The 17,680-nt window shown below is 37.1% G+C and overlaps 1 protein-coding gene across 23 annotated transcripts in view; it reads right to left on the bottom strand.

Moving 5' to 3' along the window:
- sif (still life) overlaps positions 1-17,103 on the bottom strand; it is a 54,193-nt gene extending 37,090 nt beyond the window's left edge. For 3 of the 23 annotated variants that reach the window (XM_065307350.1, XM_065307340.1, XM_065307335.1), the window contains exons 1-15: positions 16,496-17,102; positions 13,896-14,134; positions 13,433-13,632; positions 13,094-13,212; positions 12,619-12,832; positions 12,411-12,560; positions 12,211-12,353; positions 11,378-11,889; positions 11,047-11,154; positions 10,243-10,447; positions 10,014-10,170; positions 9,896-9,952; positions 9,671-9,839; positions 9,372-9,596; positions 8,561-8,693 (exon numbers count right to left, since the gene is read on the bottom strand). In XM_065307350.1, the coding sequence (XP_065163422.1) occupies positions 8,561-8,693; positions 9,372-9,596; positions 9,671-9,839; positions 9,896-9,952; positions 10,014-10,170; positions 10,243-10,447; positions 11,047-11,154; positions 11,378-11,889; positions 12,211-12,353; positions 12,411-12,560; positions 12,619-12,832; positions 13,094-13,212; positions 13,433-13,632; positions 13,896-14,002 (2,499 nt within the window). In that variant the 5' untranslated portion in view covers positions 14,003-14,134; positions 16,496-17,102. Of the gene's footprint in view, positions 1-2,681; positions 3,585-4,104; positions 4,595-8,560; positions 8,694-9,371; positions 9,597-9,670; positions 9,840-9,895; positions 9,953-10,013; positions 10,171-10,242; positions 10,448-11,046; positions 11,155-11,377; positions 11,890-12,210; positions 12,354-12,410; positions 12,561-12,618; positions 12,833-13,093; positions 13,213-13,432; positions 13,633-13,895; positions 14,135-16,495 lie in introns of those variants that run through there. The other 20 variants (XM_065307339.1, XM_065307351.1, XM_065307354.1 and 17 more) reach the window with 16 other exon arrangements.
- Positions 17,104-17,680: the final 577 nt, after the last annotated feature.

Here is a 17,680-nt window from a genome sequence, read left to right on the forward strand (position 1 = left end):
TTGTTTGTATCCTATTAGTCGTTTTGCAATTCTCGGTCGTGTACTCGTTAGGGATGTGAATTTTGTGTTTAATACCGGTAATATTAGCGGCAGCGGTAGAAGTGACTCGATTCAGAGCACCGTACGAAGGTAGCGGTAGAAGTGACTCGATTCAGAGCACCGTACGAAGGTAGCGGTATAAGTGACTCGATTCAGGGCACCGTACGAAGGTAGCGGTAGAAGTGACTCGTGTTCAGGGTACCGTACGAAGGATGCGGTAGAAGTGACTCGTATTCAGGGCACCGTACAAAGGTAGCAGTAGAAGTGCGCATTTTCAGTCGCGTTTTTAGACCTTTTACTCCATTTAATTATATTATTTTAAATTTCCATCTAATAGAGAATTTTCCAATCTTCCATAATCTACAATTTTCTAGTTGTTATCTCTTTTAGTTTAGAAGATATTCACTATCAAAAATCGTCGTTAAAAAGCCTTGCCCATTTTATTTTATGAATTAAAATTTCATTTCTTAAATTTATTTTTATTTTTAATTTAAATTTATATTTTTTCAGTAATAAAATCATATCTGCGGTAATAAATTTGTCGATTTTGCATGAAATTGCCGCAAAACGTCGCCTATTAAGCCATATGACGACAAAATTGGTGGAAGCGCGGTGGAAGACACGACGCCGATAGTGCTGACGTTCGAACATAGGCTACACAGGTCGCTTCCGGAACTCACGAAGGCATTACCACAGGAAATTGAATATCATTACGCGCCCACTTTGCGCACGCACGCATTCTCCAATTCCATGACAATCAGGACCAACTTTTGGGCACATTCTTAAAATATCATATCGTCGCCGGAATGAGGGTTGATAAATGGTGAAAAGCTTTCGGTTTTCACTTTTTACTTTTCACGTTTTTGATTTTGATTTGTAAAGGCTCGATTTCAATGAGTGAAAAGTTTGTCGAATGAAAAAACAAACTTTTTGCGGAACAATATTGTAAAATTAAATGCTTTTAATTAAAAGTTTGATTTATTAAAAAATATACGATAAAAATGGCTGACGTCTTAGGTGACCTAGATTATTGCGATATAAAATGAATAATTTTATTATTATGCAGTTTTTATTATATTTGAGTGAATAAAAAACCCAAATGCATAATTTTTATTCATTCTTTATATTTTTACGGTTATCTTATCTTTTGTACCTTGCTGTATCAACCGTGGCATATGATTTAGTATCAAGTGTAGTAAAATTATATTTATTTAATAAAAATCCGTCAGAATTATGAATATTTCCGGTAATAATCTAAATAAATGACTAAATATATGTTATATTGAGTTGATACTTTACGACATTCACAAAATATAGCAATCGATTGCAGAAAATCTCCCGAAAGTTCCTATCAAATGAGAAAATGGCGCGTTTGTATCAAAAAGTGGCCAAATTCGGCCCTTCAGAGACGTTCTGTGTATGTATGTGTCTTCTTTGTTCGAAAACTACAAAAGCCTACATTATGATGCTTCATTATTTGTCTTTATTGGAAAACTCGCATGCCCTATTGAGCACTATTGGCAAACTACAAACTTTCATCTCAACTTTATCATACAAAACGTAGAAACAAACAAAACAAACAAAAAACTATCAAATTACTTCAATTATACGAATTCATTAAATAATAATTTATTGTTATCTTTATTATGTATTTGTTTTTAAAATAAAAATATTTATTTTATTTATTTATTTATTTATTTTGAAAATAAAAATATCATCATTCACGTTCACGTGTGACTTTTGAAGCGAAGAGAAAAAAATAGAAATATGTATGTATGAAATTTGCATGTGGGGAAAACAACTCGAGAAATCAATGATTAAAATATTGACATACATTGCGATGATGTTTGCGCACAGGGAACACATCTCCAGCCGCCGCAAACGCCGGCGAAGATGCGAAGCGAATCATAACGCGGCGGCGATAATGCGACAACGCAAAGGGAACTCTTGAATTATTAATATTCTCTTAGTCAGCGGAAAATTGCCGCAAACGTCATTGTTACTCCGCTGTTTTTTCTATATCCGCACATGTCAAACAAAGCATACTTATGCATATCGCGTATTAATTCAGTCAACACACGACCTAAACCCTTTTATTATTTATATTTATATTCCTAAATTAATTCATTTATATTTTATTATCATTATAGTGCATTTTAAAACGATTTCGGTTGAATTTATTTGAATATAAACTTTCAACCCTTATTTTTCACCCTTAAAATTAATTTATTTCAAATAAAAAGTAGTCTATATCTTATTCTGTAGTATAATCTATAATATTTGAAAGTTTGATTAAAATATCTTCATTGGTTCTTGTGTTATTGAGCCACAAACACACAAATTTCAAATATTATTGATTTATTTCTATTTTAAGTAAGATTTATTACGTCTACTAGTTAAGTATAGACAGTTTTGAGCAAAGTTCGTATAAATCGTATTTTCTTGTGTGAAACTTTCCAATTTCCACAAATTCCGCATTCGCAACAAGCCTTCACGCCATCGGAAAGATTGAAACAACCCGCCGGGACACTAATACTATCCTCAACTGCTTTCCATCACACAAACACACACCGCATGATTGCAAAACCAAGAAAAACCATCCGCACAACCGCATCGCATCTCCACACAGTAAAGATAAATACCTTGCGGAGAAATAATTCATTGCATCCGTCCCCGTCGGGGTTGCCCTTAAAATGAAAGTGTCTATACCGCACATTGCCCAAGAACCGCGTACCCTCCAACTTGGACACCTCCAGCACCAACCGCCGAATGTCCAACCGCCTTGCGCGTTCACAATGCTTGCGCTGTCGCTTCTTCTGCAGCGCCTTCTCATCACACTCGCTGACCTCCCCCTGCGAGGTGAGCCCTTCTTCGGCGACCCACGCGCTCAGCACCTGCTCGATGAAGCTGAACAGCTGCTGTACATTGGGTTCCATCTTCGCGTAGGACACTTTCGACGTTAGACTAGCGTTGGTGCACACTTGCAGGAGGAGATTATCGCCAAAGTGGACCGTTTTATGGCGGCGTCTACGTGCGCTCAACGTCTTCTCCGGTGTACCACCCACACCGTTACACACGCTATGCCGGTTGCACTTTTGCGCGCAGCTTGCGTTCGACTCCACCATTACGAAGTGTATTTATAGTTTAGTAATAATAATCATAATAATATTCAAACAACGACATCGCGTTTTGTTTAAATTTACAAAAAGGCACTAGATTCGCGAATTTTTTCATCAATATTTTAAGTTTTAAGCCGTATTTTATTAAAATTTCACTTAAGGCAATAAATAATTTGAACAGTTTGCAAAGTATCACAGCACGTTGACGAAGTTTAAATTTGATTTCATTTTTTTTATGTTGTGTGTTTTTAATTCCTACGTAGATAAATAGTATTATTTTTAGCGTGAAGTAAACAAATATAATCAACAGCAACCGCACACCGAGTTGTGTAACAACGCATTTACACAACTGCCGCCGATGTCGACGACGAGCATCTTGTGTGTCCGCGAAAGGTGCACCCCGTCCGTCCGTCCGTCTTTCTGCATGCGAACCGAACGCGGCGTGACGTCAGACTGTCGTCGGTGGCGGAGCGTCGCAGCGGCGACGGTGGCAAAACGCCGCCGCCGGCGAAAATATCAACTAAACGCGCGCCAGCCGAAACACCGATCGATGCAATTCCCCGCACAGCGCCAGCACATTCCAAACATTCTCATTTTGCATTTCTCACGCACACACACACTCGCAAAAGACTAAAACCTGCATGGAAACCCTTTTTGACAGCGCATCATAAAACCCTCAATAGTTTATTCTGTTTATTTTAACCTGTAAAACGTTAAAAATTGTTTTTTTGTTACTAATGTGCAATTTGAGTTGCATAACTAACTAGGTCATCTAATTAGGTCATTTTGGGAGTTTGAGGTTATAACCCACCACCGCACATTCAATAAATAAACACTATATGCAAGCAAAAATAGGTTTTTGAAGGTTTGGAAGAGTTGAAAGATTATTATGAAAAAGAAATGAGCTAAAAAAGACAATCTCTATGAGCTGTGTAAACGTACATACCAATTTCATAAAAATATTCTTAATACGCTTGCGCACCATTTCGCAATAAAGAAAACATGTAGCATTTACAGCTTTTACAGCTATTACACACTCGACACTGTTTTATAATCCATGATGACTCTTACAATTCGGATGATGTGCGGATGAATATTGTGTTGCCTATATCAAATCGCTCAACAAGTCCACGGGTGCATGCAATACGTCGTCGTGCGCAACCGATTTGTTGAAACATATTCTCTTCGGCAAATTGCTATCACATGCGTGTTATTTGTGGACTGTGCACTTTGTGAGCGTGTGTGAGTTAACCCGGAAGTGATCGACGAACCAACAGCAGATTAAGGTAGGTAGTAATGCACACAATGAGACGTTTTTGCTGGTTAGTTATGATAATTTCTTGGGCGATTGCGGTGCGTGGTCGAGGTTCTTTCATGGAGGCGAGCACATATTGCTGCAAAAGGTTGATCGCGCACTATTGCAGCGGATGACATTCCGGCGTTGTGCGTTTGGGCGCACGCGCGCGCGCGCGCCGTCCCGGAAAACGGAGCAAGGCCAGGCCGGGGTAGACACACATACAGTTAACCCGTGTGGCGGCGCTGCGGCCCGTGCGTCTCACACCGCCCCCACCCTGCTGGGTGGGAAAACCCGGCGCCTAAGATTTTTAGATTTTTCTGTCGTCCACGTCCAGACGCGCATTGTGTGTGCAAGTCTGGTACAAAGCTGCAAATCGAATCAATTTCGAGGTTGCGCCCGTAGATCTCTTGCGCGCCGATGCAAAAACATAAGAGAGATAAGCGCAATGGGTGGTGGTAGAGGTGGTGGAAGATAAATGTCGATTGCGGAAATTCGATTTGCTGCAGGAGTGTAATTTCGATAAGCTCCGATTTGCCCAGCGCTTCAAAACCCTTTTTAACGCAATTTTATTTATTTCACACTTTTCTATGGGTTGCACGCAATGTTTAAAAGCCCAGCATAAAATAATTTAGTGTACTACGTCTTGGTTTCAAAATTGTAAGTTTTCCAAAAAAAATTTGAATTTTTTGCAAAAAATTTGAAAAAATTGTAATTTTTACGAAAAATTTTGGAAAATGTGAATTTTTGTAAAAAAAAATTATCCAAAAATGTTGATTTTCACCAAAAGATTGTAAAAAATGTCAATTTTAGCTAAATGAATTGTAAAACTGTAAAATTTTGTCGAAAAACTGTAGAAAACATAAAATTTTCCCAAAAAATGTTGAAAAAACCTAAAATTTTCCCAAATAATGTTGAAAAAACATAAAATTTTCCCAAAAAATGATGAAAAAACATAAAATTTTCCCAAAAAATGTTGAAAAAACTAAATTTTCCCAAAAATGTTGAAAAAACATAAAAATTTGCATTTTTTCATAACAAATTAATAAAAAAAACATAAAATTATTTTGTATCTTTGAATTTCTTAACTTTCTCCAAGTATTTTGACAAATAAGCAAACAAAATTACATCAACCCCATGTCACCTCCTGCCCTCCTCTCCCTTCGGTAATAAGCATCAGCAATGCGGTGGCGAAGCAGTATAAATAAATTCACGCCGCCGCGCGCAAAGTTTTTGATAGCCCACGGATACGGTACAAGTTTGTTTGCATCGTGCTCCAACGACGATTTTATGGTCACGCCATCGCAATTTCGTTTACTTGTGTTTTATACTTTTATATGCGCTTGCATACTTTTTGTTTGCGTTCGCGCCCAAGTCGAAATTACTCGTTACAGACATAAACCGTAACTTGCGAAACTTTTTATCTGCGCCACAAACGACAAAATCAAGCGGAAACTATTTTTTCCAGGTGCACAAAGTAATTTTTCACATTCACCATCAACAAAAACAAAAAATTGATTAATTTTGAATCAAAAAAATTCTTTTCTTTAAAAAAGCGATATTTTTTAGTTTATTTCATATTTTTTTATATTGCGTTGTGATAATTCGTGCCTTTTATGCACTGAAAGCGAACCTCAATAAATCGCCGGCGTTATTATGAGCCTCACGTGTCTATCAATCATTTAACGCACCGCACAAAACACGCGTCAATATGCTATACGATCGCTAACGACATGAAATATAGATTTTTTTTCTGGGTTTTGTGAGTTTGATAAAAAATTACTAAAATGTTTTTTAACGCATTAATCGCCGAGATTTAGCTTTATAGCTTGGAATGGTTTTTTTGTGAAGGCTATTTGCGCGGATTATAACTTAAATTGTATTGTAATCTGTGTGTATTGGAATTGAAAATGCGCGCGGGCGAATAAATAATAAATTATTACATTTTGCCTGCGAGTTATAAATAATATGCAAATGGTTGATTAATGAGTTTGTTTTGTTCGGAATTATTTGAATCCATTAATTCTTTATTTGGAAAAATAATATTTTCATAAATTATATTTGTATTAAAAAAATATCGGTAAATTATGAAAATACCGGTTTTTCAATAATTTAGTATTGCATTAATTAAAATTTTATCTTTTTCTCATAAATTTTGATATATTTTTTTAAGTTTTAAGTATTGGAATACCGGTTATTTATATAAATACCGGTTTTTATAATAAAAAACCGGTTTTCATCAAAATCTCAAATTTTAAAATTAAATAATTTTTTGAAAATAATATTTTCAAACATATTTTTACTTTTAAATTTTAAAATACCGGTTATTCATTAAAATACCGGTTTTATTACTAAAAAAACCGGTTTTTATCAAAATTTTAAATTAAACTAAAATATAATTTTTAAACATTGGAATTTTCTTATAAATGTATTCCTTTCAAATTTTAAAATACCGGTTATTCATAAAAATACCGGTTTTCTAAACAAATAAAAACCGGTTTTTAAAATTTCAAATTTTCCACTATAAAAACTAAAATTCTCATATTTTTACAAATTCTAAATATATATTAAAATACCGGTATTAAAACCAACTTCTATTTTCCTCAGCATTTGTGCTTGAAAATCGATCCAAACATAAAACCTACCAGGATAAAAGGATAGATCACGGCGTGCAGATAATGAAAAACTTAGCTTGATGGGCTCCCCGCTCCGGATTAATTGGAGTCACACAACTCACCGATAACGAGCCACTATCGCCCGCTCGCAACACGTCAATATACGCGGCGCTTGTAGGTAGTGTATACGAGAGTACACGACGCGGCGCGTTTCACATTGCGCGAAATTTCGGCTCAAATATCGCTCAGAAACGACGTAATCGTCAGCAATTAACTTTAATTGATCCGCTAATGCATTTTAAGTAGCGTGCGCGTCACGAGATACATCCGTTCACAAATCGTTAGTGTTTCAGCTATTGATGACTCGCATCAATACGCAAACTAATACCGAAACGTCTGACAGTGCAAATTGAGTGATAATTTACACTACCAACAATAAATAATAAAATTTTGTTAAAATACACACTGTATATGCTTTAAACTGAATAGAAAATAATTTATATTTAAAAAAATAGAAATGTGAATGTAAACTTGATAAATGAATCCCACAAAAAGTAATTTTTCACCTTTTTGACGTTCCGTATTCATATTTAAAGAGTGAAAAGAATTTTTCCTGCGCGTAGAAATTGAATTATTCGCGTTGTCTGCATCACAACCTGACGTTTAAAACTGGTTTAACATGTTTCCAGTACTTTCGCACGTCAAGCGGCTTAAATACGCCCTCTAATTAAATTGTTAAGTGTTGCACGTCGCCTGATAAAACTTTTTAATTTGTTTGTACTATTCATGTTTTTCCTCTGTGGGCTGGCAATTAACTAAAGCACCACTTAACTCTTAAACATTCATAATATAAATAAAATTACTTTTTATATTTTTTCCTCAAAAAAACTGAAAAAATAAAAATAAAAACAAATCGAGTGTCAATTAAGACACATTGAAGTTTGCTATGATGAAACACAGCGTGCGACAAATGAATTGGATAATTTAATTTCCAATTCCGATTGTTGTGTGGTAGCGTGTGTGTTGGGTTGCGTGCGTGTCCAGGGCGGCCATCATTGAACGCGTGCGTGCCGAGCATCCCCAAACAATTGAGCAACTTTCACGCTTTATAAATTTTCCCTCGTGCGCACGCAAACGCATCCAGGCTATTCGTTTTGTTGCTTATTATCGCCTTTGTCTACTGCTTCGTTTTCCTTTTTTTTTTCTCTCTCTCTGGCCGCAAACTTTTATTACGAGTACGAAAATGGCTTATATGACACATGACCTGACATATCACACACGCTTTAATCAATTATAGCTTTAATTAATTGTTGAGAAATGTTTCTGCTTCCGGCATCAAGAATCAATTAATATTATTTTTTGTTTCTCTTAAGAAATATTAAATAAATTGAAGAAAAATTGAGTTTAATATGTGAAATATTTAAATATTGTGTTGGCGTTGAGAGAAATTTGTTGGAAATGTTGAGAAATATAAAATGTCATAAAAGACTTACCTCCGATGACGTTAGATAGCAGAGACGCGAGTCCGCGCTGTCGATGGAAGCCTGTTGAACGATACCATAACGGGAGGATTCTCTGTCGCTCATGTAATCCGACCGCAAGCTGTCCTGTCTATCGAACATTCCTCTGGAAGAAGGAGAGAGGAAAACCAATAAGCAAACAGAAAAATTCCGCCAGTTTTTTTTGCAAAAAATAGAAAAATTGGATGAAATATCGAAAAATATATGAAATTAAATAGGAAAATAACGGTTTTTATATAAATTATAGTTGGATTTATTAAATTTTCTATTTTTAGTTATTGAAAATTGAATTTTAATTTTTTTTTTTCAAAAATTAAACAAAAAAATACCGGTTATTTTGAAAAAATACCGGTTTTTATCAAAATTTTGAATTTTGCAAGAATATAATTTTTGGAAAATATAATTTTTATCTGTTGTTTAAATTTCAAATATTGAAATACCGGTTTTGAATTAAGAAAATACCGGTTTTTCATCAAAATACCGGTTTTAAAAATTAAATTTATAAAAATTTCGGCTCTAAAATATTAAAAATGGAATTGTCTTATCAACATTTCAAATTTTGAATAAAAAAATACCGGTTATTCATAAAAATACCGCTTTTTCTAATTTTCCTTGATATTTTCATGAAAATCAATTCAATTTTGGTCAAAAAACATGAAAATATCCAACAAACACAAAAAATAATATGAAATGATAGCAAACCAAGACCGGATATGAAAGTTCCCAAAGCAATAATACGTTTTTTTTCTATTCCGATTTCCGGTTAGCTATATGAGTTGCATACCTCTGTTCGAACGAGTCAGCCCGATTGCTCTTGTATCCACTGTCATGCAGACTACTATCCTGGCGTAAAGACGGCAGCGAGTCCCATGGCGACCGCTTGTGTCCGGGTGGCAGCCCGCCCTGACCGGAACTGAACGTCGAACTGCCCGACCGCCACCCGTCCGAATGCCGGAACCATTGGGCGCGACTCGATTCGCCAATGCACGATGCACATCGAGAGCTAAAACTTTACAACATCAAAACGTCACCACACAAATAAAACAAACCAAAAAACACAGGAAAACAAAAAATAAAACTTACCTAGTATTATGATCACTTAGATAGCCGCGCTCGCGTTCCTTTTCCCGCTCGCGTTCCCTAATCAGTTCGTTTCTATCACTATAGTATCCGTCGCGTTCTCTGTCTCTGGATTGATTCAGTCTATGAGGTAATGTGGAGGACTTGTTCATGGAAGCGCTTGATGCAGGTCCTAAAATCACAACGCAATTAAACCCCACTTGGAGAATTTCGAAACAAAATAATCACTTTTTCTTGAAGGATAAGGACTGCGTTGAATTGAGCCTGGCAGACTTTCTGCAAATTCTATTTTAAAGAAGAAAAATTTATTCTATTTTTTTTTTATTTTGAAAGAGAAAAATTTTACCTAGATTTTCCATGCTTTGTGACAAAAGTGCTTCAAACGTATGCAAACTGTAACTTTCCGCGTCCATTCCCTTCGCCAAAGTGTTCCTCAAATGCATCTCGTACTCCAGTAATAATCTACTGGTGGGTGAACCAGGTGTCGGTGTCGGATTTGGATTCTAAATATTTTTTTAAAAGAAAAAGAAGAAAAATTAGTTTTAATTTTTTTTTTAAGTTTAGGTTATGTTTACCGATGGGTGCATATGACGATGACGGCCATAATGATGCGAAGACTCTGGATCCGAGTTGCCATTACTGGAGCTAGGCGTGGTTGCATAACACTGATTATCAAACAGGACATTATCTGATGGCGGGGATAAATCACCGCATGAACCGCGTTCCAATTCCAGGTATAAACCACGACCAGGATAACCACGGCCGATTTCATGCGAAGATCTTAAAGAAATAATAGAAAACACAAGAAATGTTAGTTATTATTTCTTAGGGTTTTTATATTAAGAGCGTTTTTCAATGCGAAACTAATTTTTTTTCAAAAAATTGATTTTTTGGGTAAAATTTTTAGTTTTTGTAAAAAAATTAATGAAATAAATCAATATTTAATTCCAAATTAAAATATAATTATAGTTTTAAGCTAGAAATGTTGATATATTTCATCCAAATTAGTTTTTCCTCTCTTTTTGTAGCTTAATTCAAAAGTTTATGAAAAAAAATATTTTTTTCTTTCACAAAAATTGAAATATCTCCGAAAATATTAAACCCACAACATTGGAAAATACACCATCTTAAAGATAATTTTATTCCCAATCTAATGTTCTTCGAATTTTTCCAAAATTTCAAATATTTTAGAAATTCCAACCAAAAAACAATTTTTTCGTAAGTTTTGCATCGTAACCCGCTCTTAATTCATATTACATGCACACATACACATAGAAATATTCATAAAATCCAAGTACTACCCATATCATACACAAATTACTACAATTATTCAGAGAAATCAGTTGTGTGTCTGTCCAGTGCCAAACTGAATTACTGACCTATTGTTATGGTCACTGAGATAACCAAGCTCGCGCTCCTTTTCCCTAATCAGTTCGTTTCTATCACTGTAATATCCGTTCCGCTCTCTGTCTCTGGATTGATTCAGTCTATATGGGTGATGGACAAAGCAGTGTATCAGGAGATAATCATAGTATAGGTGTGCAAGTGCAGAAAACAAAAAACCAAACAAAAACAAAAAAAAAGTGTCGCCATCTCGCCGAGAAAAAAAAAACTAAAACTAAAACTAATCATACTACGAGTACGTTATTATGGGCACGTTCAACACGCCTAAATTTTTATTATTAATTAAATAATTAATTATTTTCTTACCTAGATCCGGAGAATCGTGAATTGTGCGCCATCGCCGACCGTGGATGATGCCCAACATCACCGCCATCCATATGTCCCCGCCCGTTGTAACGATTGTGATTGTGATTGTTGTAGTAATTATAACGCCTGCGTCCCATTTCCGGCGACGTCACCGGACTCTCCACACTCGGCATGGGTTTCAACATCCGCTTCAGCGTATTACTATCCAGACTCATACTATTCTCGCGGTTCATATCCTCGGTACTCTTTGACTTACTACGCCTACCAATGTTGTTGTTCAATACATTATGATGCGCCGCGCGCATCTCTGCCTCACGCACCATGTCAATTTCAGAATAGTCCACTGACTTGGTATTCGTCAGCGTGTGATGCAGGTTATCGCGCAGTGGTGGCCGTGTTGACGTCGACGACGACTTCGTACTATTCTGAAGAGTGCCACCGGCTTGCGTTCCTTCCGATTTTGACGTTTCGGATGTTTGCTGCGTTTGGGATGGTTGCCCCTCATTTTGACTCTGTAAGAGATGGAAATTTATCAAACTTTTCTAATTACATTTTACAGCAGCGTGATTCGATTTTAATTGAGTGTATATACACAGGGAGATAAAATAATAGTGTAAAATGTATTTATTACAATAATTTTGTGATTTTCTTGGATTTTACAATTTTGTATGCGAGTTTTACTCGTTTCGCCCTGTGGGCATCGTCCGAAACAAGTAAAACTCGCATACAAAATTGTAAAATCCAAGAAAATCACAAAATTATTTTAATAAATACATTTTATAAACCATGGATTACGTATTCAACTTAGAAAATAAGAAAATAATAGTGTTTACCTCCGCGCTGGCTGTATTCTGCGTGCCGACGGAAGTTGTGCCGCTCTTCTGCCCCGCCGTCATGCCAGAAGTCATCGTCTCCTGCGACTGTTGCTGTGTGCCGCGATCTCGAGTCTGTCGCGCCTGCGCACCACCTTGTAACGCTAAATATAAACACATTATGCTAGATATAACCCAGTGAAACTAGAGATTATATTTACATTGTGCTCCTCCAGCACCGGCCGCTGCCGCCGCCGCCGTCGCATTCACGTTATCATATAAGCTAGTCGATGATGTGGCGGCGGTGACCTTATCAGTTCTGCCTTCGGTGTCTGTGGAGCGTGTCTGTGCGCGTGGCAACGTTGAAGATCCTAAAAATTTTTTTTTTAATTTTTAATTTTTAATTTTTTGAAAAAATTAAATTTCTACCTCGATGTCTGGGATCTTGCGCACGTAACCTCGCATATTGTTCGGGTGTCATGCACGTGCATTGCGGTTCGCGTGCGCGGTTCGGTGACGCCGGTGTGCTGAGTGGTTTCCGCTTCGTTTTGAACTTCTGCTTGCTCGGCGGGTCCAGCTTCAGCGAGTACGACGACGACGCTTTCCTCGAGAACTTGAACGAGGGTGACTGCAACATATCACACTACTATTAATAAGTAAACTTTTGAGCAGTGGTTCGTTAGTTTCGAGCACATTCAGAGTGTTTCAATCGTATAATAAATACTTAAGATAAATATTAAAGAGAGAAGAAGAGATAAATTATGTTTCGTGCCGATGTTCTGTAAAAACTGTAATAACAATTATTACCATACCAGTACAAGTGCAATGAGAGATGAAAAATACGCAGGCAGAGTATCAAAGATTTTAAAAGAGAAAAAAATGTGTGTGAATGCTCGAGACTTACGCAGCATTCTCGAAATTGTTTCGCGTCGATCGGCGATGTGAAATTCAAGCCCCACGTGTCGTTGGTCATCGGATCCTTCCAATACACAAAACATTCGGATGCTTGACCAATCCTCGTGCCTACAAGTCATAAATTAATAGGTATATTAAATATCAAGTGCGATAAAAACCTCACTTTAACCACGTTTAAAACATTTTTCTACTTTCACTTTATTTCCACGTTTTTGTACTTAAACTCCACCTCGTGACTAAAACCCGTGACTAAAGTACTTTAGCCACGGCCGTGACTAAAGTCCAAAAACCGTGAAAAAAGTGAAATTTTGATTTTGATGATTTTTACCTGGTTGAACAAGTCGAACGTCCAAAATTTTATCCACTTGCGAATTGTAGGCCGTAATATGAAAGACGCACTCGGGCGAGTCCTGAATGCACGTAATGTTCACCGGAACAAGGTCCTCGCTGACCTGCTGCCACTTGACGGTGCCAGCGCCGCTCGCCGACACGTGGAAGACCTCCGCCCACAGTCTGCAATGTTTGGCACTTTGATGGTTTGGATTAAAAAACGACGCCCACTAAAGCGTACCGCGCTGGTGCTAGGATATATAGTATATAAGGGGTGTAATTGGATTTGCCCAGAATCGATTTGCATAGCTTTTACTTTCTTTTCGCTAACCCCGCTTGACTGATATTTAACAGGAGCATTTATAAGCATTAGTTGGATGGTATTGATTTCGTCATGCTCCATATATGTGGGTGCAGTAGAGTAGAGAGAAAGATTATGGTTAAAGATGTAGAATATTCACCTTAGAAGATGTCCATCGCGACGGCGTGAGGTCTGCCATGGCGAGTCCTCATACCGGTAAGCCTTACGAATGAGAGGGGTACAGGAGCAGCTGAGCTTGTTGCCCATGGCTGCAGGGCACTGGCACTGCCCCCTTTGTCACCACATATCGCCGCCGTCGGCACCTCTGGTGCCCCATTGGCCACGCACGCCACGGTTCAACGATTGTGACCGCTGATGGAGCCCGCGCTGTTTGTGCTGCTGCAATCAGATGAATTATGTCAGCGGATACGCGCCAAATTTACTTGCATGCGAAATGGCCGGGAAGATTTTCAGTAAGTCCGTAAGCACCGCAGTCTACTTCTCGAGTAGTAAAAATCTAATGCCGTCATAAATATTTATGCTATGTGCGACCGAGCGCCACTCGCAAATGGATGTTACTTTAACTACGTCGAGGGAAGAAGATGTTCGCGCAAAAAGTTCACTTCACGACGTGGGATTTCATATTGCACACCAGTTTGTACCAAGATTGCATCAAATAAATATTTTAAAATATCGGTTAACATAGAAATTCTTTCAAATCTTTAAATTTTTGCTCTATAAACAGAGTTTTAAAATATTTCTAAAACCGGTTAACCGGTTAAATACGCAAATTTTTTAATTTCCTGATTTTTTTTCTTAATAGTTTTAAAAAATGTTGTTTTATAGTAAATAACCTAAATTTAAAAAACCGGTTAACCGGTTAAAATACCTAAAAATACCGGTTTTTTTATAAATACCAATTTTAATACCAAAATTCTAAATTTTTAAATATCAACAAAACGATTTTTAAAATAACCGGTTTTCCAAAATACCGGTTAACCGGTTTTTTTTTCTTCTAAAAAAATATAAAAAAACATGCACTTCCTTATTTTTTCCCTAAAGAAATAAAATTTGATGGCAAATCGCGTGCTTAATGCCATTTGTAATGATAAGGTGTTTATGGTGCTGTAACGTAACGATGGTGAGTCGATTAGGCGCACGGCAGGTCTTAAAACCTGCGTCATATCCACGTCTTTATATATTTTTCCAACCCTTGCGTGTTTGCCGCTGCCCCTGCCCACGCAGCGTGCGGCATTTAACCAAATGGAAAGACCACTCGACTCGATCAATGCCGGCGCAAAGAAACAGAACTTCCACTTGGACTTGGACTTTGTCTGCAACTTAAACCGTGTATATGCGCAGGAAAGTTGCGGAAAGTTAATGGAAGTACACGGAAAGAAGAATCGAAGTTTATCAGTTTCATCAGAGGGCGTAATCGAGTTTGGCGAAGCCAGCCGCCGTCGAAAACTATTCGCGCGCTAGTCTAGTTAATAGTTGCTGGTGTTGTTGGTTTGGTTGTAGCTGGGGCTCTAATTAATTGAAACAAAACGAAATGCTTCGAAATCCTAGATTCGCGCGTTCACACCCCGAAAGTGTAAACTCACACACAACAAATAATTAATTATTTTGGGTGTGTTGTGACCTATATGCCTAGTTTTTGGAGGTTATTTTAAATTTTCGAAATTGCATAAACTTTAAAATGTTCCTGAGGGCGTATTAATCATGTTAGAAACAAAATTAAAACTTTGGTAGATTCTTTGGTTTATTGTCTATCAGATAAAATTTAATTGGAATTTGTTTATTGAATATTTATCGAGTTATTTGAGTTTTTGGAAAAAAATGAAAATAATTGGAAAATTATGAATTATTTTATAAAATTATTGATAACTCAAAAACTAAAAATGATAAAAACTTGAAATAAAATTAGGTAAAATCTTGGATAAATTATCTTTCTAATAAGTTTTAAAACAATTTTCTATCTTTATAAACAAAAGAGTTATCATGACTTAAACATGACCAATTTTTAATCCAAAACACACAAAATTTCATTTTGTATTTCTGACTTCAATTGCAAATAAAAAATTATTCCAAACATAATCTAACAAAATAAACATCCCAATTCATCCCCCTAAACCTAATCTACCCAAAACCACAAAAATGGCGTCCCTATCACTAATAGTTTCCAGATTATCACCAAATTTCTAACCCAATCACTTATTTCCTCAATTTCTCTCAAAATTCCCTCAAAAAACTCTAATTGCGATTATACCAAACAATAAATTCTTCTTAATTATGTTTGCGATGCATAATTAGCTAGAATTCGCAATAAAAGGCATACGGTAAGTGTGCGCAAAATGTGAGAGAGCCCCCCGAAACCATAATATTGGGGATGGTGCGCCTCCAGTGCGGGTGTGTGAGCGGCGGCGCAACGGTATATCAAAGTCATCGGCGGCGGCGGGCACTGCTCTGCCCTTACACTTGTACGCGAGTATATCCTGTGCGTGTGTATGCGCGATGCCGGGTGCACAGCATCCACCGTCGGCGGTACCAGTGTAGATGTTTAGGGAGGGGCAGCTCATCGATCGCGTGCATCCCGGCAAGTGACGTAACCGTCTAAACATCACCATCCTACGATTCTCGACGGAGAAAATGCCGAAAAACCAAAATTTATGCCGAGGAAAATTTTTTCCAAAAAATTAAAATTTAATTCTTAAAAATATTTGTTTTGATGGTTTTTAAGGGTTGTAGAGATTTGCTCACCTCCAAATTATTCCAATTTTGTGCGTTCATTTTGGACGCTTCGACACTACCCTTGGCACCCATGGTGTTGATTCCAATTCGCTTTGGTTTAGCTCAAAACTCTTCAAATCAAAACAACACTGTGCCGCAATTTGCACACGTTTCGTGTTTTGTTGTGTTTTTCGCGATTCGCTCACCGGCACCACGAAAAACCAACTAATCTCTGGTTTGCTCTGTGGGTGGTTGAGTAGGTTATCCGTTCGCGACTTGGGTAACTAGCGAATCTCTTGCGCAGCACACCGAAATCAACAAACACGAACGCAATCGAACGGCGAAATCAAATGCGGACGAACGTCGAGTCGACGGCGCGGCTCGGGGCGCTGCACACGCGCCACCCTTCCTTCTTCTAGTACTTCTCGCAGGCGGCGGCACAAAAATTAACCCCGTGCGCGTGAGACACCAACCAGCTTTGGCACGAGATGTTTTTAAATGCAAAGATATGCGCTGTGTGCACCGGATCTAAGTTTAGCACATAATAACAACTTTAAAGGTTTTATAGAAGGTAAAATCGACCGTAACTGAGAACGCGATATTTCAGGTCATCGTCGGCTTGTGCGGCTCGACGCTAGGCGGCGCATGGGTTGTGATGCAAGGCGCATGATCACAACTTCACCCTTCACGCGGACCAACCCCTGTGTGTGTATATATTTGCGGGAGCGGCGCCCCCGCCGCATTGCTATTGTCGCGCCGCACACGCAAACCTACAACCTACCCCTAGACACAACTACGTAATACTAAATTAATAACATTACCAAAGTTTTTAGTTAAAAAAATTTAATTTTTTGATTTTTACCCCTAAAAACATTAAAAATCTATTTTTTTACTTCCCCTGCTACATAATTATTAATTATTTATAAATTTTGAAATATATTATGTTTAAATATTTCATTTCAAAACTTTTTAGTTTAAAAAAATAATTTTCTTTGATTTCAACCCTAAAAACCTCTAAAAAATTATTTTTTTGCTTCCCCTGAGACATAATTAATAAAACTTTAATTATTTTCAAATATTTGACTATATATTAACTCAATACACCGACTATTTCATTTAAATATTTAATAAATGAATAATTTATCTCCGTATCAACGTAATTCGTTATCATGTGATCCTTTTAACTTAGTTTGCTACATCACAATGATTAATGAC

Source organism: Atheta coriaria, unplaced genomic scaffold (genome assembly GCF_025399875.1).
Source record: "Atheta coriaria isolate IRGN ID8LTWV9N9 unplaced genomic scaffold, Caltech_Dcor_3.1 hic_scaffold_7_pilon, whole genome shotgun sequence".
NCBI lineage: Eukaryota > Metazoa > Arthropoda > Insecta > Coleoptera > Staphylinidae > Dalotia > Dalotia coriaria.